This window comes from Saccopteryx bilineata, chromosome 6 (genome assembly GCF_036850765.1).
Source record: "Saccopteryx bilineata isolate mSacBil1 chromosome 6, mSacBil1_pri_phased_curated, whole genome shotgun sequence".
NCBI lineage: Eukaryota > Metazoa > Chordata > Mammalia > Chiroptera > Emballonuridae > Saccopteryx > Saccopteryx bilineata.
The window spans coordinates 153,070,644-153,097,223 of record NC_089495.1 but is presented as its reverse complement, the minus strand read 5'-3'; the positions used below and the strand labels follow the sequence as shown (position 1 = coordinate 153,097,223).

The 26,580-nt window shown below is 48.0% G+C and overlaps 1 protein-coding gene across 2 annotated transcripts in view; it reads left to right on the top strand.

Annotated features, from left to right (window-relative positions):
* ERN1 (endoplasmic reticulum to nucleus signaling 1) overlaps positions 1-26,580 on the top strand; it is a 93,341-nt gene that overhangs the window by 42,494 nt on the left and 24,267 nt on the right. Inside the window, exons 3-10 of one of the 2 annotated variants that reach the window (XM_066234446.1) lie at positions 5,621-5,654; positions 6,662-6,734; positions 11,158-11,230; positions 13,540-13,662; positions 16,994-17,095; positions 17,903-18,164; positions 19,340-19,418; positions 20,409-20,574. In XM_066234446.1, coding sequence (XP_066090543.1) covers positions 5,621-5,654; positions 6,662-6,734; positions 11,158-11,230; positions 13,540-13,662; positions 16,994-17,095; positions 17,903-18,164; positions 19,340-19,418; positions 20,409-20,574 — 912 coding nt within the window. Of the gene's footprint in view, positions 1-5,520; positions 5,655-6,661; positions 6,735-11,157; positions 11,231-13,539; positions 13,663-16,993; positions 17,096-17,902; positions 18,165-19,339; positions 19,419-20,408; positions 20,575-26,580 lie in introns of both variants that reach the window. The other variant, XM_066234447.1, reaches the window with a different exon arrangement.

Below are 26,580 nucleotides of genomic sequence, written 5' to 3'. Positions count from 1 at the left end.
CAAACAAAAAACCCAGAAAAAAAGAAATTACCAAGACGTTAAAGGGTGCTGTGAACCAAGAAAGTTTGGGAACCTTTGACCAGAGCCACCAAGATGGGAGGTATTTACGAGGCAGAGGGGAGACATGGTGGGATTTCTGGAAAGGAAAGACATGAACAGGTTGGCCTTGGTCAAGCCCTTGCAGGCAGTGGGCGGGGGACATATCTGAAGAGCAGTGATTTGAGATAGGGAGCTGATCAGGGACTGCGCTGTAGACCCGTGAGAAGGGTGAGTGCCTGAGTTTTACAGGACTAAAGGAGGTAAAAATGAGGGCCTAGATTTTGAGAAATGCTTAATAGGTCAAATCTTAAAAAAACTCAGAATTGAGTTGAATGGGAGAGGGTTAAAGCTAAGGAAAGGAGAGAGTCCGAACAAGTCTGGGTCTCTGGATCGTGTGGCCGAGGGAGTAGAGCCAAGCAGCCCACCGGGGACTGTGAAGAGGAGCAGGTTCTGAGGGATATGACATCGGGGGTGGAGATGCCCCCTACGCAGTGGAAGAGGCCCCAGGAGAGAGTGTTGTCAGATGCCACGTGCAGAAGGGTTTGCAGGTGTCTTTTAGGTCTGGACACTGGAACTGGACAGTGGCAGTTTTGATCTTGTCCTGAGGGTGGAGGCCAGAGGGCAGTGAGCAGAGAAAGGCACGGAAAGCAGGAAGGGAAGCCCAAGGTTCCAGAGCAGTGTCTTCCCAGCGTGGCTCGGGTCAGTTATCAGCTCGTGTTAGAAACGCAAATCTCCTGGCCCTGCCTGTCCTAGCAGCTCCGGGGAAGGACCTGGAAGTCAGCATGTTAAAAACTAGGGGTAACTTAGACACTGCTGATGGAGACGTCCAGTAGTACAACCACTTTGGAGAACTGTTTGGCATTCTTTGTCAAGTCCAGTGTAAAAAATATGGCCTAGCCCTTCTACTCCTAGGTGTTTTCCCAACAGAACTGAAAGTGTAGGCCCAAACAAATGGTGATAGCCGCTTTATTCACATTTTCTTCCAGCCAAAAAGTAGAAATACCCAAATGTTCATCGACAGATAAACAAATTGTGGTCTATCCCTACAGTTGAGTACTCTTCCGCCATAAAAAAAAAAAAAAGTAGGGTGCACAAAACAGGAATGAATTTCAGAAGCGTGATGCAGGAAGAAAGAAGCCAGACCCAAAAGAGACCCAACTGGGTGAATTCCACTTGTGACATTTTAGAACAAACGCAGTGAATCTGTCAGTGGTTCTATGGAGCGGAAGTCAGGGATGTTGCATCCAAAGACGTGTGAGAAATGTTTGGGGGGTGGTGGAAGTGCTGTGGCTTGATTGTGAAGTTGGTTACATGCATGTGTGTTTTTCCAGACTCATCTAACTGTACACGTACAGAAGGGATGCATTAGGAGAGAAAGCAGAGTATGTACAAAAGAGAGAAGGGAAGCCCCGAGGTGTGGTGTGTCACTAGGCAGAGGGGAAGGCGTTGGCCCCAGAGGGACTTGATGTCCTTGGTAGAGTATATATACCCCTTGGGGGCTATACCCCTTGGGAGTCTAGATAGATGACTGTGAGAGATATCTCTGAGTTTGAAGGTGAAACCGTTGTCCTTGTATAGAGCCATGAAGGGAAGGGTGGTGGAGTTTGGGCACATGTGGAGGGTGAAGGGTAGGAAGTTTCAGAGAGCTCACTCTGCCCCGCTGTCCTTCCCCTGTGACACAGGAGGCCAAGTTATGTGTGGAGAGAAGGGGGCTCAGCGGCCAAGAATAAAGGTTGAAACACCAGCTGTGAGGAACAGGGAACAGAGGCCAACAAGGATGTAGATAAACTTATCTCCTATGACCTGGGGCCCAGCTGGCCATAGAAGTATAATGGCATCTCCTAGAGAGATTGTAATGTTTTTTTCAGCCATGCTCAGAGCCTGGGTGAAGGAAAAGGGTTTTAGAGGTAGATTCTTGCTTGAGGGTTGCCTCAAGCATAGCCACTGGATTAGTAGAAGCAATCGTCAATGGCTCTCTAAACTGGGCAAGAATAGAAACAGGAAGGAAACTAACAAATAAACTGAGCGCCTCTTGTGTGCCAGGCACTGTTTTAGATTCTGCGGATATAGCAGACAGCAAAAGATGAATCCCAGCCCTTAGAGAGTTTCCAGTGGATAGAGTTAGACATTAAATAAATAAAATACAGAGGTGGTAAGTGTCATGGACAAAAGTTAAGTAGGGAAGTGGGTAGGGAATCCTGGGGTTAAGAGGTGGTCATGGAAGACCTCTCTGAGATGGTGACATTTGATCATAACTGCAAATGCAAAGGCCCTAAGTAAGGCAGGGACACACTTGGCAGTATTTGAGGGATACAAGGGAGCAGGCCAGCACTTCTTTTGGAGATAAAAATATTTAGATTTTTACCCTTATGAACTTAGACAAAGGGAAGATGTGAATATCTATTTGAGTCATTTCTGTCTCAAATTAAAAAGGATTAGGTTAGCCCAAACCAGAGTAGTGGTGCCCCATAATCTCACCCAGGTCTCTCCAGTATGGAGGCTGTACCTCTCCAGGCCTGACCCACTGGGCGAATCAAGCTGAGTCCAGTGGCTGCTCCCAGGGTTGCACTGAGCAGGTTTGCTTCTTCCTGTGTTAAAATCCAGGAGACCAATGACTAATTTCAGCTATTTAGCCTCTTCTGATATGTTTAGCTTTACCTGATATCCTTACCTTTACCTGGAATAACACCCGTTTCTACACTTGAGAAGTGGTACTTTTTTTTCCCTTCTGAAAATAAAGCAGCTTTTATCCTTATCAGTCTCCATATAGAGTGGCTTATTTTGTAGCAGTATTTGTTTATATTCTTACAGTGAGGCCAGGTTTCTTTTCTCCTGGCTGAAATTTTTTTTAAAACAAGAATCTTGCCTGATAGTAGTTCCCATTATTGAATCTAAACCACGACCTTCGTGTTGTGCTTTCATTGCACATTTTCCAGTGATGCTTTTTCCTTTTTATTTTGCTGCCTTTCCCAATATTATTATCTTTAGCCTTTCATATTGTGGAAGATTTTAAGCATGTGTTAGAGAGAATGGTAAAGTGATTGTTCTGCCTTGTCTCTTTCATCTTTAAGCAGTTATTGACAGCTGGTCTTTTTTTTTTTTTTTAAATCTGTCCCCCATATAATTATTTTCTGTAGTATTTTAAAGCAGATCTCGAATTCAAATGATTTTTTAAGACGAAGAAAGCAAATGTTTGCTTGCCTCTGAGAATTGTCCTAAGAGTTGTGCTGCTCCGTGGCCTGGAGCTCTGCAGATGTTCATTCCCTGGCCCTTGTTTTATGGAGTGGGTGGGAATGCTCTGATGACCAGCGGTTCTCCTTCTGGAGTGCATCTCCTCCTCAGCCTAGAAAAACTGCGTGGCCCGTAAACACCCATGTGGTTGTCCCCCCAATCCCTTCCTGGCTCCTGTTGATGATGGCCTGTGGTCTGCGTCTTAACTGGAACCTTTCTGGCACAGGACATTCTGGGACCTGAGGCCTCAGTGTCAGGTGACCAGTGGCTAAGCTCTAGAAAACCAGGAAAACCTGCAGCTGAAGACAAGTCCCTGAGTGTGAGCAAACACTGTACAACAAGAATTTGCTTATGAACCGGATTCGAAGCCCTGTTGGTTCCCGTATCTTGTTTCTGGTGACTTGCTAGAATTCGGCAGAGTTCTCTTCCTCTGAAACATGCCAGAAAGGTGCCCTCTGGGCCACTGACTCTTCAGTGGGGCACAGCCCTGCCTGCTTCCCCTGGCTGGCATGGCTGCAGGGCTGCGTGGAAGTGACGGGACTGTCACTGCACCTTGACTGTGTTGGTGGGTGAGTGCTATGAGCCCTGATTGCCAGCCTTTTGCATCAGTCTGTTTGTGAGCCCAGACCAAGAGCTGATGAATGGGAACTACAAACACATGCTTACTGACTCAAAGCGTCTCCTGTTTCCTAAATGTTTTTTGGTTTAATGAATTGCTTGTTTGCTGCCCACAGAGCACATGTGGTGTGTGTACTCCTCTTGTGAACACGGTCTGCCTTCATGTGGGAGCTGGGTTTGTAAAGCAAAGTCAACATATGATAAGACTTGAAAGCACTTTCTTGGTCTGACAGTCCCAACTGACTAGGAGAATCAGACAGCTGCTTGTCACCATAGGCGGAGCTGGTGGGGTCTGGAACTCTGTCCAGAGTCATGTCACAGGATTTGCCATCCTCATCCCCAGCTTTGAAGTTGCGGACAGTTTGGTTGTACAGCCCATAGGCTTTTTAATTACTAGATATACCTTGTTACTGTGCCATCTCATGCCTGTGGATATTAACTCCATCCCAGCACTGCGGTGGCAGCGTCCTCACCACCCCCCTCCCCGAATCAGGAGCACCCTCTGGATTTGTGCTCGGGAGAATCTAGGGAGGGAGAAATCCTGCTGTCCAACAACTGCAAATACAACATTGACATTGAGAGGAAACTTGCCCCCACTGTCTATTCTCCTGAACAGAATATTAGAAAGATTTGTGCATGTTTTAAAATTTCATAAGCCCTTTTAGGAGCCCTAATTTTCTTCCAAGCAGACATTTTGGAGTTTAACCATGTTCTTGAATTGTTAGGTCATTTGTAATGCTATCATGAACATCTTTGCACAGAAAGCATTTTCTAGATTTTGTGCTATAGTAGACTTTATAGAACTGGAATTAGCAGATCAGAGAGAATCAGGAGGATGGATAGTAGAAAGCTCGAGGATTTGCCATATTGCTGCCCCAAAAGGGTGCTCCGTCTCCCCTCCAGTCTGATTCTCACCAACAGGAAAATTGGTTCTTGAGCTACAGTTTTGCTTTTTTTTTTTTTTGTATTTTTCTGAAGCTGGAAATGGGGAGAGACAGTCAGACAGACTCCCTCATGCACCCGACCGGGGTTCACCCGGCACGCCCACCAGGGGCGTCGGTCTGCCCACCAGGGGGCGATGCTCTGCCCCTCCGGGGCTTCACTCTGCCAGGACCAGAGCCACTCTAGTGCCTGGGGCAGAGGCCAAGGAGCCATCCCCAGGGCCCGGGCCATCTTTGCTCCAGTGGAGCCTTGGCTGCGGGAGGGGAAGAGAGAGACAGAGAGGAAGGAGGGGGGGGAGTGGAGAAGCAGATGGGCGCTTCTCCTATGTGCCCTGGCTGGGAATCGAACCCGGGTCCCCCGCACGCCAGGCCGATGCTCTACCGCTGAGCCAACCGGCCAGGGCCTACAGTTTTGCTTTTCCTGATGAGAATATCTAGTACCACCCCACATGTTCAGCAAGGTGATTGATTTAGGGTTCAAAAGTCCCGGTTGTGTCAGAGAGTGACACTGTGTCACTGGTTCTTCCTTCCCTGTTCGTCCCCCAAGCTGTCTGCATGTGTGTGGGACACTTCACAGCAGTGTCCCATTCTGCCGGCAGTTCTCTCTCCAGTCTCAGGGACAATTGTGAGCTTGCCTTTGTGTCTGGGTGTGTGTGTTCTGAAATGCCTTCCTGTGCATTATCTCATGCAGGTCAATTTATCGGTTCAACTTGTGAGTTGGTCCTGGGAACCCTCTGGAAATCTTGATAGTAGAGTCCACCTGATGATGCCTTTGTTGTTCTTTTACACAGATCCAGTTCTGCAGGTTCCAACACACGTCGAAGAGTAAGTGTCCTGATTTGCTTCAGTACTTCCCTGTAATTTATTTTCGGTATTATTCAATATTTATAAAGCTGGTTTCTGGGAGTCTGTATGCATAGCTTGAAGTTATGATGAGAATGACTGAGGAGAGCAAGTCTTGCAGGTGCCATGACAGAAGCCTGGATCGGGGAGAGGGTAGTCAGTTCCTTTGGGACAGAGGCAGTGGTATTAAAAAGGCTTATTTGAAATGGAACTTAAGTTGAGTTTTGAACTTAAACTTCCAAATACCTCAGGAAGGCCTAAGGGTTTAGATCACTCCCTCTTAATGTGTTAATCACAGAGGAAACATGAACATGACCTTCTACCATGGTGTGTGTGTAAGAATAGAAGTTGGATGGCACCTGTAAGAGCTTCAAATGATTGCACATCCTAAACAGAGAAACAAGGCAGCCAGGGATTTCTGAGTGACGAGGTGTAGTCTTGACCTCACATCTGCTTTCCAGGAAGCAGCCGGCTGAGAAACCTTCCTGCACGTCCTGGGCAGGTTCTTTCTGATGTCAAGCTTTCACAGTCCACTTTTATTACATCCAGTTTAAAAATAAATGTTTGTTGAACACTAAACGCACATTTACTTTACCTGTTTATGTCTGTGCCATACTATTTAGTATTAATTATTGAAGTTCTATACACAGTTCTATACACAATTGACTTGGAAATGGAAGAGCAAACTTTCTGGGTCCTTTTTACTTATTTTACCTTCATCCAGAGTGCTTTGACCCAATAATGATTTACTCTTCTTTGATGTTTCACAAGTTTTCCTTGACAGATTGCTTTTTTTTCTACTAAGTATAGCATACAGCATCATAGGGACATATGGATATTTTGTTCGTGGCTAAAGTGAGAAAGTCATGGGTAGAGCTGGCTTACACACACGTTCCCCCTCCCCGTCATAGCTTTGCATGACTTTCATAGTTTCTTCTGTGACCAGGGCTGTAACGTATCACTGATACTTGTTGCGTGATTTCTTCTAGGCCTGCCTTCCTCCCAGACCCCAACGATGGCAGCCTATATACTCTCGGGGGCAAGAACAATGAAGGCCTGACGGTGGGTGCATTTAGCTTCTTTGTGTACTACAGAGGTTCTAGACCAGTGATCCTCAACTTTGGTACATTGAGAGCACCTGAGAACTTAAAAGACATTTTTGGGGATTCAGATTCAGGTGGTCTAGAGTGGGGCCTGGGCATCAGTATCTTTTTATAGTTTTCTGGCTGAGCTTTTAAATGGCAGCTAGAAACATGGATCTAGACCAGCAGGTTCTGATGGCCCAGCCAACTCACTAGAAGGGTGTAATACTTCCTTCAGTAACAGGGTTTACTCTAACTGGTGATTCTCAAATTGGTAGGATAGTTGAAAATTGCCCATCCCCCTGCAGACATCCATCCCCATGTAGGGGCACATGGTATTTCTATCTGCATTTGAGAATCTAGGCATGCTTCTCCACCTTAGCTAGACATAGTAGTAACCTGGATAACTCTCAAGAAATGCTGAGTCTGGGTCCCAGTTTCAAAAGTCTCCATTTAATCAATTTCAGCATCAGGATTTTTTTTTTAAATATGAGGGAAGCTTTTTTTTTTTTAACTGTTTTTTTTTTTAGGTTTTTTAAAATTCACTTTTATTAGAGAGGGGAGAGAGAGAGAGAGAGAGAGAGAGAGAGAGAGAGAGAGAACGAGAACAGGGGGAGGAGCAGGAAGCATCAACTCCCATATGTGCCTTGACCAGGCAAGTCCAGACGTTTGAACCGGCGACCTCAGCATTCCAGGTCGACGCTTTATCCACTGCGCCACCACAGAAAAGAGAATTTAGGAACAGGTCCACACGCATGAGCACCTGATTTCTAACAGAGGCAACACTGCTGTGCAGTGGGGAAGGTTGGTCTCCTCAGTAAGGGCTTTGGGTCAGGTGGGATATTCGTACAGGGAAGAAGTCTCGACTCCCACCTCACAGCAGGCACACAAAACCCTGTTTCAGGTAGATTGCATATCTAGATGCGAAATGTGAAACAGCGCTTTAAGAAAGCAAGTATCATGACCTCAGAGTAGGTGAGGATTTTATAAATGAGATATCAAACTCAAACAAAAACAAAAACACCCCACACTAACCTAGAGGAGAAAATCAGTCTATTGAATTATATTCAAATTAGGAATTTTTCTTCTTTAAGAGACACTATTAAGAGAAGCAGGCCACAGTGTATCCCATATCCATCAAAGTCCACATATTCAGAATATATAGGGCAGGGCAAAAGTAGGTTTACAGTTCATATAGAAAATAATATATAGAATGATTAGTAATAAATACCAGAATAAATTTTGCGTGTTTCATGTACTCACAACTGTAAACCTACTTTTATCCCTCTCTGTATAAAGAACTCCTATGGGTTAATATAAAAAGACAGACAGCCCAGAACAAAAGGTGAAAGAGGATATCCAAGTGGTCGGTAAACGTTTGAAAAGGTACTCAGCTTCACTGGGCATTAGGGAGATGTAAGTAAAAATCACAATGCCATATTACTACCCAAAGTGAGGAAAATGGAAAAAGAAAACAGGTATGGGGGGCGGTCAAAGCAACTAGAAGCCCCATACACTGCTGATGGAAGTGCAGGGCGGTACAGTCAGTTTGGAAAACTGTTTGGCAGTATCTGTTACAGCCTTCTGACCCAGTCATCCCCTCCTGGGTTACAGACCAGCTGAAATGCATGTTTGTGTTCACAAAAAAGTGGGTACCCAAATGTACTGCGGCACTCTTTATAATAACCTAGACATGAAAACTATCCAAATAGCATCAATAGTCAATAGAATAAATAAATTATGGACTTGTAGACAGTTTAATAGTCTACCAATGGGAATAGTTTGTGATATAGATGAATCTTGCCAACATAAGTTTGGACAAAATATGGCAAACAAGAAAGTCTACACAGCATATCATTCATTTCTATAAAGCTCAAAGACAGAAAAAACTAGTCTAAAATGTTTTAAAGTTAGAATAATGTTTATTCGGGGTAGGGATGGGGGTGGTCATGTTTGTAAGAGAGGACAAGAAGGGTTCAGAGTGCTGGAAATGATGTTTCTTCATCATGGTGCTGGTTACGTGGTTATGTTCACATTGCAAAATTGAACTGAGCTGGACTCTTCTGTGAGCTTTCCGTTTGTAAGTTTTGCTTCAGTAGAAAGTTTAAAAAGCCAGGCCCTGGCCAGTTGGCTCAGCAATAGAGCGTCGGCCCAGTGTGTGGAAATCCTGAGTTCAATTCCCAGTCAGGGCACACAGGAGAAGTGACCATCTGCTTCTCCACCCTTCCCATTCCCCTTCTCTCTTCCTCTCTCTCTCTTTCTTCCCCTCTCTCTTGTTCTTCCCTTCCCACAGCCATAGCTAGAATGGTTCTCCCCAGGCGCTGAGGATGGCTCCATGGCCTTGGCCTCAGGTGCTAAAATAGCTTGGTTGTTGAGCAGCGGAGCTGCACCCCAGCCAGGCAGAGCATTGCCTGGTAGGGGCTTGCTAGGTGGATTCCGGTCGGGGCGCATGCGGGAGTCTGTCGCTGCCTCTCACTTAATTAAAAAAAAAAAAGTTTAAAAAGCCTGTGATGTACAGCTGAGGTTGAGAACTACTCATCTAGACTGTAAGTGGCTTGTGAGCTCTAATTTGGATATATTAAAATTTGGTGAATACCTGTGACTGAAACAAGTATAGAGGTTTGTGTGTTTCACCTTCAACGTTCCTCTCCATATCACTAGAGCCTCCATTTCTGAAGCACTTTGTGAGCCAGAAACTGAGTTTAGTGATTTGTATCCATTGTCTCATTTCAACCTCTAAGCAGCCCCCAGGGCTGTCATGTTACCCCCATATTAGAGGAGTGGAGACTGTGCCCAGGGAGGTGAAGGAGCGTACCCAAAGCCAAAGCTTCAATTGTTGGACTTGGGGGACTTGAAAAGCTCTATAACTCCCAAAGGATGCTCTGATCACCACTCACGTGCCTTCCTGTGTTGTGGTCTAGCAGTTCCAGGAACAATGTGTTGCCAGCCTAGGCCCTGAATCAGGAGGCTCAACAGATACCACAGGACTCCAGGCTGAGAGCCTTGCAGTGACTCTGATTCTCAGAAACATCTGGCAGAAACCCAGTCATTACAGCCTCTCTGTGGCATTTTTCCTTTCCTAAGGCTTAGCTTAAATATTAGGATGATGGGAAAATCCAAATGATTAATTATTTAAAGTTCCATTTATTGGAGCAAGAGAGGAATCTATTTCTTTTTTCTTTTAAGTGAGAGATGGGAGGCAGAGAGACAGACTCCAGCATGCGCCCCAACTGGGATCCACCTGGCAAGTCCCCTGTCGGGCGATGCTCTGCTCCCTTGCGTGGCAACTGAGCTATTTCAGCACCTGAGGAGAGGCCATGGAACCATGCTCAGCACCCAGGGCCAACTTGCTCAAACCATTCAAGCCATGGATGCGAGAGGAGGAGAGAGAGAGGGAGAAGGGGGAAGGGGAGGAATAGAGAAGCACATGGTCATTTCTCTTGTGTGCCCTGACCAGGAATCAAACCTGGGACTACCACATGCCAGGCCAACACTCTATTGCTGAGCCAGCCGGCCAGGGCAAGGGAGGAATCTTTTCTTTCATGGAGAAAAGGTGGCAGTGTAGTAGAAGCAGGTATTATAGAATAGTTTCAAGAATACAGACTGTTCCAAAAATAAAGCATAGTGAAACAAACATTCACCAAAAGGATTCGTCAGATGTCAGCTGGAGGTTCAGAAGAATCGGTTTTATGAGGAAATGCAGTTGTAACATGGATTTCTCTGAGTTTCTTTTCCTGGCACCTACCATAACTTCCTTCTAACACCAGAAGGTTCGATTTTCTTCTGTTTTTCAGTAGAGAATTATCTCCTGAAGAAAACACCAAAACGTCTTTTCCACTTCAGATTCCTGTATTGCCCACATCATGATGACTTCTGCTTTTTCTCGAAGTTTCAGCTGGGCATGGAGATTGCTTCTCTTCAGACTTAATCTCGTGGTTCACTTTGCCTCAGAAAAGCATTGACATTCTCCTCAGTCTAGCTGGCTCTGGGTCAACTTTCCAAGACAGAAGAATTCTTCCTGCCCCCCTTAGAATTTCAAAGATTGCATAACTCTCCATATTTGTGTAAGTCTGTTCAGAAAAGGTTTAGGTCGTCCCCAGAAGTGCTCTGGAAGAGTGACTGTGAGGGACCCACCAAGGAAAGGCGTTAGTGTTTACAGGGCCAGGGCCCTGGGAGCCGAGGGCTTGTCCAAACGGATCTGGAAGCCAGAGACACTCCTTCTCCTTGGTTTCCAGTTAGGAAAACTGCCGTCTATCTACAGTGCTTTTCCTTTTTTTTCTTAAGCAGAATTGGGCAACAAACAGATTGTGCTGTAAAATTGTAATAATTGCATAATAAGACTTGGTTAACTGATTTTTCCTTTGCCCCCCACTTTTTTTTTTTTTTTACTATTATTATTACAGAAACTTCCCTTTACCATCCCAGAGCTGGTACAGGCCTCCCCATGCCGAAGTTCAGATGGCATTCTCTACATGGGTAAGTAAGAGCTCCTGTTTTCAGCACTGCAACTTTGAAGCCTTTGGAAATGAGCCCCAGAATCTGGGATAGGGTCGTCTCTGGGAGAGAGGTGGGCAGCCCCGCACATACCAGCCCCTCTGGGAAAGGTCTTTTCTTGCCTCCGTTGGGCTTGTTCATGCCAGGATCAGCTGAACAATTAAGAATGGGTTCCCTCACTTGGGAACAGACTTGACACCATGAATATGGTTACTCATTTAACAAGCTTTTAGCTGCTGTGTTGACCTACCCTGCAGTTAAAAGATTGCAACATACCCAGGAGCAATTGGACTGAAATTTTAAGTGAATACAATAGTCTGAGCCAAGAAAGGGAAGCCAGGCTCTTGCCTGTTAATTATAGGGCTTTCATAGTGTTTCCTGCTATCAGAATATTGGATAAAAACTGCACTTAACAGCTTGCCTAGATAAGCTGCCTTCATACCTACAGGGGTCACATCTTTCAAAGCATCAGATCACCTGCTTTCCTTTTACCATGTTGCTGCCAAAATGTCAATAAAAATGCGTTTGTAACACAAAGGAGAGCTGTATTTATCTTGAAAACGTAGTAGTAATAATATCCTGTATTTATACAGCAGTTTCTGAGGAATTGAAAGTGCTCAGTGCCTATTCAGGCCTTGGGAGTGATATGCATTTCTGGGCCTCGAGTACAGGCCGAATCTGAAATTTTTGTTAGGGACCCTGGGCTCTGGCTTCCTTCCACATCTTCAGAATGAGGACCCCCGTGTCCCTCACCCATCCAACCAGGGGAATTGAAGTGCTCAGCCTGGCTTTCTCTCCTCATCCATGCCCCAGGCCCACCTGAGCACCTTCTGACCATCTGTATCACTGCTTTCTATTTGGTCTCCCAGCGACCCGTCGCTTATGGTGCATTTAGGATATTGTAGTTCCATCATCTTTGTCTGGTGCCCTCTTTAAGTGAGTTCATCCTGCATATTTAAAAGTGCAGCAGTTGCCAATTCATCCATTAAAGTGGTAGCTGCCCTGGCTGGGTAGCTCAGTTGGTTAGAGCATCGTCCCAATACACCAAGGTTGTGATTTCAACTCCTGATTAGGGCACGTATAAGAATCAACCAATGAATGCATAAATAAGTAGAGCAACAAATTGGTGTTTCTCTCTCTTTCTCTCTCTTTCCCTTCCTCTTTCTAAAATCAGTAAGTTAAAAAAATATTTTTTTAAAAAATTTAAAGTTGTAGCTGAGTTATGGAGACTGTAATAATGGTTTTTGAAGTAATCAAAGAGATGCCATGCCAGATGGAAAGGGGTCATGGTCACAGCTGTTTGGTGATGTTTTCACTCTATCTTTAGATCTTTTTCATATTGAGATTTGTTGTCGAGAACAACAAGTTATGATCCTGGGACAAAGTTTCACACATGTGGACTTGGCATTGATGCTGCATCTGCTAGAGCTAAGTGTAGCTTTAGCAAATCTGAATGCCCTGTATTCTTCCTGGCATCTCTGTATTCTGCCTCTGAGAGTCACTTGAAATAGGAAACAGCCAGTAAGTTAGGAAGAGACAAGGAACTAGAGGCCATCTCGTACAAAACAGAAACGTGCGCGTCACAGTGAACGTGTTGACCTTCAGATGGGAGGCCCATGCTACCGACTCCCCACCACCGTGGTGTCTGGTGTACATACTGTGGATGTACATGTGTGAGTTTTCCTAAGTGTTGTTTGGCTGTGCCGTCCACCTGTTCATACCTTTTCATCAGCTGAGCAAGGTGAGAGGTGTGGCCTCTGGCTAGGGGATAGCTTACTGGCTGGGACAGGGGCTGAGATAACTTTGGCCTCATTAGCACCAGGTTGCAACCAACTCCACTGCCCAGTCACAGGTACCAGCTCATTAGGGTTATAAGCAGTAGCTGCAGATCCTTTTCACCTATGAGCTTATTAGTAGGGATGTTGGGATATATGAATGATGGTTACCAGAGAGATAAACCCCTGGGTACATTTCTACATTTATGTAGATCCTAATCTATGGGAAAAGGATTGCCCTTTACAGGCCAGACTTATATGATATTTAAGGCCGCTAACCAAAGCAATACCATCTATCAGTTATGAGGTTTGGAGAAATTTTTATACATGACTGGGTTATTAAGTTATTATTAGTTCCAGTGGCCTCAGAGCAGGTGACAAGGTAATGTCTTCCACATGGTAAGAATTTCAGGCTGGTCTCTCAGCACAGAGGACATCTTAGGCTGCTGGTTTGGCAATGGCATTTTTTTCACATAGATCGGGTATAAACCACAGTGTATCCTTATGTCGTTTTAGGTAAGAAGCAAGACATCTGGTATGTTATTGACCTTCTGACCGGAGAAAAACAGCAGACTTTGTCATCGGCCTTTGCAGATAGTCTCTGCCCTTCAACCTCTCTTCTGTATCTTGGGCGGACAGGTAAGAAGGAACCTCTCGTCATGTGCAAAACTGCCTGTTTCCAGAAAGGGCCTGAAGTCGCCTCCCCACAGGTCTCTGCCTCTGGGCTTCATTCTTGAGAAGATAGCCAGAGCTGTCTCCTCCAAAGCACATTTTGCCACCATGCTTGCCTCTCTAAAACCCGCTGTGGCTCCCCATTGTCTGAAGGTTATGGCCCGAACTGAATCGGCCCACGAAGCCCAGGGATCCAGCTGCTGCCTCTTTCACCCCCTCCCTCGCCGCGTTTCCTCCATGTCAGCAGGTTCCGATTCAGGATGAATTCCCTGCAGCTCCGGAACAAGCAGTGCTATTTTTAAAAACTTGGAATAGTGGGTTCTTCTCTACCGGGTATGCACATTTTTGCCTATCTGGCCAGTGTCCTGTCTTCCTTCATGTCACTGCTCAGAGTCACCCTCTCTGGGAAGTGTCTTTCCCACCTCAGCTGCCTGTTCCTGACCAGGACAGCAGCCCTCTTACCGCCTGTCACCAGCCCGTGATGGTGTCAGCAGCAGCCTCCTCACCACGCCATGTTCTGTTACCTCTCTTTTCAGCTGGGCCTTCTGAATACTTGTCACTACACGTTTCTAAATTGTATTTGCCCATTTTCTGCCCCCCCCCACACCACCTGCTTCCTGATCTGCACACCGCTCCTGTCTGACATGGTGCCGGCGCTCGGACGCTGAAGCGAGTGAGCGGGTGGGTGCTGAGCCGTTCTCTGCGGGGCTCTTCTCCGCGTGCGCAGCCTCTGACACCCCCTGGCACCCCCACCAAGTGTGGAGCACACAGTTTACACCAGGGGTCCCCAAACGTTTTACACGGGGGCCAGTTCACTGTTCCTCGGACCGTTGGAGGGCCGGACTATAAAAAAAACTATGAACAAATCCCTATGCACACTGCACATATTTTATTTTAAAGTAAAAAAACAAAACGGGAACAAATACAATATTTAAAATAAAGAACAAGTAAATTTAAATCAACAAACTGACCAGTATTTCAATGGGAACTATGGGCCTGCTTTTGGCTAATGAGGTGGTCAATGTCCGGTTCCATATTTGTCACTGCTAGCCGTAACAAGTGATACGACGCGCTTCCGGAGCTGTGACATGTGTGTCCCACGAAACTGGAAGTAGTACTGTACATGAGCGACGCCATGCTTTGCAGCATCGCCACATACAGTGCTCCTCTCACTGACCACCAATGAAAGAGGTGCCCCTTCCGGAAGTGTGGCAGGGCTGGATAAATGGCCTCGGGGCCGCATGTAGCCTGCAGGCCGTAGTTTGGGGACCCCTGGTTTACACAGTACTAAGAGGGGATGCAAGAAAATATCTAGAAGGAAAAATGATACCCCAGTCATTACAATTGAGCACCAAATTTAAGTCTGAGCATTCAGGTAGCCAAGGCTCTAAAGAAGAAATGGAACCTTCCATCAGGCTGTGGAAAAGAGTACTTTTCTAAGAATGAATGAGACAAACCTGGGGCCCTGTAGATGGCGACTGGCTCTCTTGTTAGGAGGGGAAGGTCTCTGTTGTTTCGTTGCTGCAGAAGAGACCACCCTTACCTAGTGGCTTCAAATGCCGCTACTTGATTGCCCAAGATTCCATGGGTCAGAAACTCCAGGAAGGCTCAGCGGGGATGGGTGGCCTCCGTTCCACATGCTGCTGGCCTTGGCTCAACTCTCCACAGAGCCTGGCCTTCTTCCCACAATGGTGGGTCCTCCCTTCCAGTAAAAGTGGATGTTATGTTGCAGTGTGTCCGAGGCCTGGGCTCAGAAGTTCTGGAACCCCCTCCACTGCCATCTGTTGGTCAAAGCAAGTTCTGAGGCCGCCCAGAATCCAGGGCTGGGGAAATAGGCTCAGCCTCTCCATGGGAAGAGTGGTGGTGATCATCCTTGCAGACATGGGCCACAGTCCTTCTGGGCTATAATAGATTACAGCCAGCCCTCCCACATGGAAACTGTACTCAGCTCTTCCCAAGTCTCCCGAAGTCCAGTCACAGCCTCAGTCTGCGAGGCTCCCCCAACCCCCGCAGCAGGCAGACAGACCTTGCTGCAGCAAAGGTCCCGGGAAAGGGAAGCGGTGAGAGGCGCCCCGCAGTTACTGGGCTGGGTGCTTCCAGGTCCCTGCTCTGAAGGCAGGGAGGGTCCCTGGACTGGGGTTGGTTCCCTAATGCGTTTCTTTCAGCAGCTCTCGGTCTTGCCCTCTGAGAAGTCCTTTATTTTCCATAAGAAATGGTTTGTGTTTTATAGCTTTCTAAATCTGTTTCTTGTCCATTAAAAGTTGGGGATTAGAGGCCTTTGGTTTCGGGTTTTATTTTTTCTTTTTTCGTTTTGACTGTCTGGTTCTTTTAGCCCATGCTGATATTACTCCTTTTAAAACTTTATGGACTTTGCATGTGTCAAATTATAGTCTGTTCTATTAGACTAAAGTCATACCCACAATCTGCCTATGTTGTGCTATAGACAACACTCTCACGGTTCTGAGAACCTTCTTACCTCGTAGAGGGTCTGTGAAATACCACCTTAACTCTTTCTGAGGTGGAAAGGGGCTTATTGCCTCATCCTGGATTGGATTTGATCTTGACTCTGGGACCATTTGTTACATTGAAAATCTTTTTCAGCTGGAATATCAAGCCTGAACCCTCTATATTTCCTCTGTATTCAGCTTAAGAACCAAGTTGTTTCTTCTTTAGCTTTTCTATCTTGCATTACTATATGACTGCAGTTAAGAGAAGCCATTCGGCACCTTCTGCATTCTGCCTGGAAACCATTTTAGCCAAACCCACAAGTTCATGAGGTGCTTGGCTTTTCTAAGTTGCTACAAGCAGCAGTCTTCGTGTGTCGCCACTACACAGCTGGTCACCTTTCACGGGCTTCCAGCAGCAGTTTTCTCACTGCCCTTTCAGTCTCCAGCTGCCACCCGGTCCTAGTCAGTGCCACATGTTTTAGGTGTTTGTTATGGCCCCTTCCCACGTTTGGGTACCAATTTCTAATGCCATCTATCTGTTGCTATAGAATAAGCAACCCCAAAACTTAAGTGGCATGAAACAACACTATGATACTGCTCATGGTTCTGTGAGTCTTGAGTTCAAGGGCACAGCAGGGGTGGCGCATCTCTGCTCCACATGCTATCGGCTGGATGCGCTCCTGTGTATGGGTCTCCCATTCTCCACGTGGCCTTTTCCCTTCCCACACGGATGGCCTGGGCGTCTCTTACAGTCAGCTTAGGGAAGATTTGCCTGTGGTAATTTAGATGAGGTCAGCGCCTCAGGAGGTGCCCTGGCCCCTCCGGATAACGGGCCACTGTGTGTTCTCCAGAATACACCATCACCATGTACGACACCAAGACCCGAGAGCTCCGGTGGAATGCCACCTACTTCGACTACGCAGCCTCACTGCCCGAGGACGATGTGGACTACAGTAAGTGCTCCCAGTGGCTTTGCAAGCCTGGGCGGTTCTTGTGATCTCTGAGAAAAAGGTCACTCCAGAAGAAAAGCTGGCTTCTTTGTTAAGATACCAGGTTCTGAACTCTCCGTGGACTTACAGTGAATACTTCCGCAGTCAGTGTTGAAGGCAGGGTTTGGTGAGAAGTGTGGAGGGAAGCCCGAGTAAAATGTCAGCAAGGGTAGCCTGAGAGGAGGGAGGGCTCAGGCGAGTCCCTCTCTGTCACAGAAGGAGTTTGCTAGAAGCCCACGGGAAGCAGAATTAAACAGCAACTTGGGACATGAACAACTCACTGCCTAAATGTGGCTCATCCTCTCGTTATTTCTCTAGTAAACATTCCCCAAATCAATGAAAACTAAAAACCAGTTTCACCAACTTGACGCTGGTGTCTGGACGTCTGACAGCACTCCCCTCGGTGGTCAGAGGTGGTCATCCCAGACTGAGCTGCGTCAGGAGGTCTGAGGGTGGCTCTCAGATGCATCTCCATTGGCTCCTTTCTCCTCAGTATCTTCTCTCAGTAATCAGATGGAAGGTTAACCAACGTCGCCTGATAATTGCCTTCCAGAGAGCAGTCCTGTCTTATGTTGATGAACCAGGCGGCTCTCAGTGTGCTGACTGTGGAGCTCGAGCAGGTTTATTGGAAACGAGTGAAGCTGTTGAGGGCAGTCTGAGAAGACTCCAGAAGTCTTGCTTCCTCTAGCTGAGGGGCTGTCTGGAGAGCAGAGGATGTGGTTGCCAGACGGGGTGAGACTCGACATGGCTTTGTTTGTCTGATCTGTGCAGAGATGTCCCACTTTGTGTCCAATGGCGATGGGCTGGTGGTGACTGTGGACAGTGAATCTGGTGATGTCTTGTGGATCCAGAACTATGCTTCTCCCGTGGTGGCCTTCTATGTCTGGCAGCGGGAGGGCCTGAGGAAGGTGCCGCACGTCAACGTTGCTGTGGAGACGCTGCGTTACCTGACCTTCATGTCCGGGGAGGTGGGGCACATCACCAAATGGAAGTACCCCTTCCCCAAGGAGACGGAGGCCAAGAGCAAGCTGACGTGAGTCGGGTAACCCGGGCCGGAAGCGGCCGCTGTGACCGTGGCGTTCCAGTCGTGCCGCAGCGTAGCGGGCCGGGGCTCAGGCAGGCGTGTCTGAAGCCAGGAGAAATACCAGGAGCCAGGGCTGACGCAGTCGGGAACCCCAGGAGATGAGGACTGGGGCCTCCTAGATGCTGCAGAACTCTGGAATATTAAATGAGTTAAAATTATGGATGGGGATAGGAGAGGGCCTGTGTTCACAGTACAGTTTGGCTATATCTCACATGGTGGGAATATTTATTTTTCAACTTTCTGTATTTTCTGAATTTTTTACTGTACATTATTTTCATTTTAAAAATCAGAAAGACAGTGTTCCAGTGGCTGTGTCCAAGGCTCATTGGGCTTGTTCTGTCCATCCCCACCTGTTAATGGGTCCCTCAGTCTTGCTGAGCCTGTTTTCCACTTTAGAGAGCTGTTGGAGATCAAATAAGATAATATGTATGGATATGTTTTCTAAAGTATGCACCACCATTCAAATGTACAGTATTTGTTGAGAGAGGTTTCCAGAATTGAGTAACTGCACTGGCTATTGACAGTAACCAGAAGGTCTGACACCACAAAGCGAAACCACACCCCCGCCTTGGTGGCTCGGACGGGATCAGACTACCTAGTGGGGGACTGGAAGTCTCACCCAGTTTGGAATTTTTTCTGCAACCCTTTGCTTTCGGCATCCAGATTAGAGCAGTTGTCTGGTTCTCAGGGCTTCTGTAGACCCTCCAGACAAGACGAATGGTGGTGATTCTGGAGTCAGCCCAGTTGTCAAAGTGTTCTGGTCAGGGTCGTCCTAGAGGTTTTGCGCTGATTGTGAGCATTCAGTCTCTCCCGGGTGATCATTGCATGTGGTCCTTCCGGCAGGCCGTCATGGGGGGTGGTCAAGTACAGCTCTGTCATTTGTAGACAGGGAAACTAAGGTTTCCGGTAACGTGACTTGTGCACACTTTTATAGACAGTGAGTGCAGCTGGGGCCTGCAGTCCAGTTCCCCTGGCTCTCAGGGCAGGACTCTTGCCTTCATAGCCCCAGAGGGATTAGGAGTTAATCTGGTTATTCTGCTGGGTGGTATTTGGGGCTGTGATTCTTCTCTCTGAAAAGCCTAGAATTAAAAGGACTGGAATGCATGTATCTGTTTTTCTCCTAGGCCCACCCTGTATGTTGGGAAATACTCAACTAGCCTCTATGCCTCCCCCTCAATGGTGCACGAAGGGGTTGCTGTTGTGGTAAGTCCAATATGGGAGGAGGGGAGGCTCACAGATGCAGTCTCTTAACTGCTCCTGTTTTATATTCGTGAAGAATGACTTTGAATCATATATAAACATCCTGTTGATTAGAATGCAAAATACAAATCTTAGGTCCTCAAAAATGACCACCTTCTGCTTTCAGGGAGAGCTCATGACAAAGGCAGCTTACCAGGCCCAGGCAGCCCTCTCATTCCCCTTTTCCTGTGTTCATGTCTAAACTGCCCAGGTCTCTGCCATATGGCTGGTGTTTAACTATGTGCATCTTCTCAGTGGTTTCCCAAGTCCCTTGTTCATCTCTCTCAGTCTCTGTTCAGGCTGTGCCTCCCTCTCCCAGCCCTCTCCCTTCTTCCTTTCCCCTGCTCAGATCCTTCTGTCCTTCCGTGACCTCTCCAGGCCTCCTCGGCTCCTGCCAGCCACCTCTAGCACACTGTCCCCCTCGAGGCCTCCCGATCCCTGCTGCTGTTTGGTCCTCACGGTGTTTGAGCCATTTGCTGGTCATCTCTTGTCTTTCCAGTGAGTTCAGTTGGCCAGCTGCTCCCGTGAGCTGGGCAGCGCCTGCCTGCCTCGGTTGAGGCCCAGCAATGCCCGAGCCAGCAGCGGGCTTGTGGCAGGAGCTCACTCCGCCCCGAGCAGGTGCATCGGTGGTGGTATGGTAGATGCCCTGGCACTGCCCTTCACTCACACTGCTTCTCATAGTAGCTGCTTGGGATTCCACATGTGCCCTCCCTCTTCCCAATTCCCAGACAAAAGAATTTGAAAAGGTGCCCACGTTAAAAGACCTCCGCACAGCATTGTCACATCCTGGGGGAGCCTGTACTGCCCAGTCTTACTGCCTTTGTGTCTTGCTCTGACTGCCTTGGGCCAGCCCCACCTGGGGGTATGACGGTCCCTTAGGTGCTTAGGACAGTCACAGGAAGGTCTGTTCCCCTGCAAGAGCCCCACCCCCTCACTTCAGTTCTGTTTCTACAGCCCCGAGGTAGCACTCTTCCTTTGCTGGAAGGCCCCCAGACAGATGGTGTCACCATTGGGGACAAAGGGGAGTGTGTGATCACACCCAGCACAGACCTGAAGTTTAACCCTGGGCTCAAAGGAAAAAACAAGCTCAACTACCTGAGGAACTACTGGCTTCTGATCGGTGAGTTGGTTTCTGGTCACCTCAGGTCATGTGCTGCCCCCTGGTGGGCAAAGCCAACCTTGCTGGTTACAGTCAACCATTGTGCTGAGTTCATGTCCTACGTGGTCTTTCAGACCTTGAACATTTTTACTCTCAAGGGCAGTAAACAGGGTAGCTATGTTGCCAAGTCAATTCTCAAAAATTGTTTGCTGTTCCAAACCTCAAATACTAAGTACAGTCGTGTTGCTTAATGATGGGATACAGTCTAAGAAATGCACTGTTAGGCCATTTTGTCATTTTGCAAACATCTCAGAGGGCATTTACACGAACCTAGATGGTACTTCCTTCTGCACACTTAGGCTAAATGGTATAGCCTGCTGCTCCTAGGCCACAAGCCCCTACAGCACAGTACCGTTAAAGAAACCAGAGCAACAAGATTAAATCAAGCCCAAGAGAAAATGATAGAATCAAAAGACACGGTAAACACGAGATATTTGAGGTGGCTACCAGCATAACATGGAGTACTATTTTACAGCAAAATTTTTTTTAATTTTTTTTTTTTCTTCTAAAGCTGGAAATGGGGAGAGACAGTCAGACAGACTCCCGCATGCGGCCGACCGGGATCCACCCGGCATGCCCACCAGGGGCGATGCTCTGCCTACCAGGGGCGATGCTCTGCCCCTCCGGGGCATGACTCTGCCGCGACCAGAGCCACTCTAGCGCCTGAGGCAGAGGCCAAGGAGCCATCCCCAGCGCCCGGGCCATCTTTGCTCCAATGGAGCCTGGCTGCGGGAGGGGAAGAGAGAGACAGAGAGGAAGGGGGGGGGGGTGGAGAAGCAAATGGGCGCTTCTCCTATGTGCCCTGGCCGGGAATCGAACCCAGGTCCCCCGCACACCAGGCCGACGCTCTACCGCTGAGCCAACCGGCCAGGGCCTTAATTTTTTTTTTTAATTCATTTTAGAGAGGAGAGAGAAAGGGAGAGAGAGAGACAGAGAGGGAGAGAGAGAGAGAGAGAGAGAGAAGGTGGGGAGGAGCTAGAAGCATCAACTCTCATATGTGCCTTGACCAGGCAAGCCCAGGGTTTCGAACCGGCGACCTCAGCATTTCCAGGTTAACGCTTTATCCACTGCGCCACCACAGGTCAGGCTACAGCAAAATTTTTTATAAGTAGAAACAGAACACTCTTAACAATAAAAAGTATGTATATTAAAAACATACTCCAAAAAAACCCCCATAAACCAGTAACATAAATGTTTCTTTTTTTTTTATTTAGTAAGAGGATAGGAGGCAGAGACAGACTCCTACATGCACCTCGACGGGGATTCACCTGGCAGGCCCACTAAGGGCTCTGCCCATCTGGGGCCCTTGCTCCAATACAACCCTACCACTTTTTAGTGCCTGAGGTGGAGGCCATGGAGCCATCCTCAGCGCCTGGGGCCAACTCACTCTTAAGTGAGCCATGACTGCAAGAAGGGAGGACAAAAGAGAGAGAGAGAGAGAGAGACAGAAGTGAGAGGGAGAGGAGTGGTGAGGCAGATGGGTGCTTCTGCTGTGTGCCCTGAATGAAAATCTAACCTGGGACATTCACACGCCTGACCGACGTTCTACCACTGAGCCAACCGCCCAGGGCCTAGACGTTCATTTTCAAGTATTATGTTCTGTGCCTAATTATATGTACAATACTTTTATATGATGGGCAGCACAGTGGTTTTGTTTACAGCAGCATCACTGCAAACTCGTGGGTGATGGCCATGCCACTGGGGGATAGAAAGTTTTCAGCTATTAGAATCTTATGGGACCATCGTCTTATATGTGGTACATCATTGACCAAAATGTTGTTACATGGATCATGATCTATTGTAAATTTTGTGCAATTTACTTTTTTTTTTAAGTGAGAGAAGGGGTGATAGACTCCCACATGCTCCCCAACTGGGATCCACCCAGCAACCCCCATCTGGGGCCAATACTCTGCTCATCTGGGGCCAGTACTCACAACTGAGCTGCTTATAATGCCTGAGGTAGAGGCTACATGGAGCCATCCTCAGTGCCTGGGGCTGGTGCACTCAAATCCTTCAAGCAATGGCTATGGGAGGGGAAGAGAGAGAGAAAGAAGGGGGAGGTGAGGAGAAGCTGGTGGTCGCTTCTCCTGTGTGCCCTGACTGGGAATCGAACCCAGGACAGCCACGTACAGGGTCAGTGCTCTACCACTGAGCCAGCTGACCAGGGCTGCAATTTTCTGACACGTGGAATTCTATTAAGCACTTTAAAATACATTTCCCTTTTTTTCACAGTAACCCTGTATGAGGTGGGTACCCTAGTTACTTCCATTTATAATTAAAGAAACCACAGCGGTTTCTATGGAAGAATTCACTTGGAGTTGGTATCAGGGTGTGGGGGAGGGAGGAGATGAAGGAGAGGGTTGAAACCAGTAGGGACTGAGAGTGGTGTGAAGGGTTGGAGGCTGGACCTGGAGCCATCACAGAAATCCTGGATGTGTGTGAGACGGTCCATTTTCCTTCTCCTGCTGTTACTACCTCACTAATGACCATGGGGTTTGATTGGAGGCCCTATCAGCCAGTGAGATAAGAAATTGAGATGACAGCCCAAGGCAGTGGGTGTGACAAATGAAGGCAGAGGTGAAAAGGGCTGTGTCTCTGGCAAGTGTTCCAAGTAATTGCAGCAGGACAGGGTTTTTTCCTGAATCTGATTTGCCCATTCTGTGCTGCCACCCCAGCTGTGCCACCCCCCAGCCCCAGAGGTGGTGAGAGGTGGGTATGCAGCCCGGGGGTGGGGTCGGCAGGAGGGAAGTCAGGGTTCCAGGGCATGCAGGGACTGGTGAGGTTTCTCCTCATCATCCTCCCTGTCGCTGCTCCACCGAAGGTCCCGGGCAGAGACAGGGCAGAGCGGGCAGAGACAAGGTAGAGACAGGGCAGAGACAAGGTAGAGACAGGGCAGAGACAGGGCAGAGACAAGGCAGAGACAGGGCAGAGACAGGGCAGAGACAAGGCAGAGACAGGGCAGAGACAGGGCAGAGACAAGGCAGAGACAGGGCAGAGACAAGGCAGAGACAGGGCAGAGACAGGGCAGAGACAAGGCAGAGACAAGGCAGAGACAAAGCAGAGACAGGGCAGAGACAGGGCAGAGACAGGGCAGAGACAAGGCAGAGACAGGGCAGAGACAAGGCAGAGACAGGGCAGAGACAGGGCAGAGACAAGGCAGAGACAAGGCAGAGACAGGGCAGAGACATGGCAGAGCGGGCAGAGACAAGGCAGAGACAAGGCAGAGACAGGGCAGAGACATGGCAGAGTGGGCAGAGATAAGGCAGAGACAGGGCAGAGACAGGGCAGAGACAGGGCAGAGACATGGCAGAGTGGGCAGAGACAGGGCAGAGACAGGGCAGAGACAGGGCAGAGACAAGGCAGAGACATGGCAGAGTGGGCAGAGACAGGGCAGAGACAAGGCAGAGACATGGCAGAGATAAGGCAGAGACAGGGCAGAGACATGGCAGAGACAAGGCAGAGACATGGCAGAGACAAGGCAGAGACAGGGCAGAGACATGGCAGAGACAGGGCAGAGACATGGCAGAGACAAGGCAGAGACAAGGCAGAGACAGGGCAGAACGGGGCTCTGGGAAGGGAAGTGGGGGCGTGGGGGAGGGCGGGGCCTTGGCGGCTGGGTCTGCCGAGCAGGTAACTGGGTGTCACCCAGAGAGCAGAGAGGAAACTGGGTGTACTCGAGCTCTTTGCAGCTGCCCAGGTCTTGTCCTTCTCTGTTCATCCTGACTCCTTGTAGCCATTTTTCTTTCTGTAATTATTTTTACCAAATACCGGCAAGGAGATGACAAAATAATTTCATCTTTTTTTTTTGAACAGAAGTAGTTTGGAAAGCATGCATGAGGCCACACAAATGACAAGGCTAGCCCTGGCCGGTTGGCTCAGCAGTAGAGCGTCGGCCTAGCGTGCGGAGGACCCGGGTTCGATTCCCGGCCAGGGCACACAGGAGAAGCGCCCATTTGCTTCTCCACCCCTCCGCCGCGCTTTCCTCTCTGTCTCTCTCTTCCCCTCCCGCAGCCAAGGCTCCATTGGAGCAAAGATGGCCCGGGCGCTGGGGATGGCTCTGTGGCCTCTGCCCCAGGCGCTAGAGTGGCTCTGGTCGCAACATGGCGACGCCCAGGATGGGCAGAGCGTCGCCCCTGGTGGGCGTGCCGGGTGGATCCCGGTCGGGCGCATGCGGGAGTCTGTCTGACTGTCTCTCCCCGTTTCCAGCTTCAGAAAAATGAAAAAAAAAAAAAAAATGACAAGGCTACTTAGTTTTGGGTACCAGTGAAGGGGGACAGAGACCACCTGCTAACGGCTGGGAAGTGAAAAAGATTGTTAGAAACTAAGGAAAGGTACAGTGTATGTAAGACTATAAAACAGGGGTCGGGAACCTTTTTGGCTGAGAGAGCCATGAACGCCACATATTTTAAAATGTAATTCCGTGAGAGCCGTACAACGACCCATGTACGTTACACATTATCCAATAAAAATTTGGTGTTGTCCCGGAGGACAGCTGTGATTGGCTCCAGCCACCCACAACCATGAACATGAGCGGTAGGAAATGAATGGATTGTAATACATGAGAATGTTTTATATTTTTAATGTTATTTCTTTTTATTAAAGATTTGCCTGTGAACCAGATGCAGCCATCAAAAGAGCCACATCTGGCTCGCAAGCTATAGGTTCCCGACCCCTGCTATAAAAAGCATGGAAAAAAATATCATGGTTCAGTTGCAATATGATATCCTTTTAAAATGGAAAAATTGCCTAAGTAAGAAAACTGAAAAACCCTGCAAGTTATAAAGAAGTCATGATGGAAGCACCCCGCAGTTCTGAAGGCCCTTTTGGGGAACTTCAAAGCCTAGCCACTTACAAATGAGACCATTGGGCTACTCGACAGTCCTTGTGTAGACTGAGGCTACAGTCAAAGGATATATTCTTTTATGTTGAACTATGTATGTCCTTTGACTTGATTTTTATGGAAGAAATTAAAGATATATCCCCACATCACATTAATCTTGAAAATAAAATGAGTCCACTTAGCTCAAGTGGCGTGGTCTCTGGCTTGCCTGAGAGCAGCGGCCCTTACCTGGGTGCTCTCAGCCTCACCTGGGCCCCTGCAGACCCTGATTCAGAAGGTCCAGGGCAGGGCCTGTGCTTCTGTCACTAAAGCCCAGGTGTTGTTTGCATAAAAGTGTTTAGAGATCTCGTGATTCCATTTGTAGCATAGTTGGTTCAGGATGTGAAGCAGGGTAGTACTGAGGCCCGGCTGTGGGAAAAGCCTATTTATAAGAACTACAGGAGGAAGAGGAGTAGGGGCTGATCACATCCATGGCAGTCTGTTGGGAGGGGTCCAGCTGGAGGGGTGGGACTTGGAGTGCCAGAGTGGGCAGGCAGGGCACTGCAGCCCAAGGTGGCATGTGGAAGGCACACCTTGATTTCTCTTCGAGTAGAGGTCTTCTGTTAGCCTCAGAGGCACCCGAGGATACTCCCATTCAGACCCCCGGGCCCTCCCAGGAGGTCTGAGTCAGAAGGCTAAAGCGTCAGGCCACACATGAGGAAATCCTGCTTCCCAGCAAAGCTTGTCTTGGAGTTCTTTGGCCAATGAGGAGCAACTGGTGGCCAGTTCAAGACAAAATTAGGCTTCCCTGAAAGAAATGGACATAGCTTGGATTAGCTCGCATTTGTTTGTATCTTGATGATACATCATAAAACCATCAAAAACAGGTTTGGGAGAATGGTGGAAAGATCCCAGTAGGAGAACACACAGGAACACATGTCAGGGCACTGACGCCCCACTGGGGAGGCGAACTGGCTCTTTTGGGTGGTGTGAGGATTCGTTTCATTTTAAAGCTAAACAGACTGTGAAACCATATCAAGTCCTAGTTTCTTATTCAATGCTGTCTCTGTACTGGTCATTGCTACACAGTAGATGCTCAATAAATGTGTACTGAATAGTAGGTAGTCGTAAAGTAGTTGTGTGGAGAA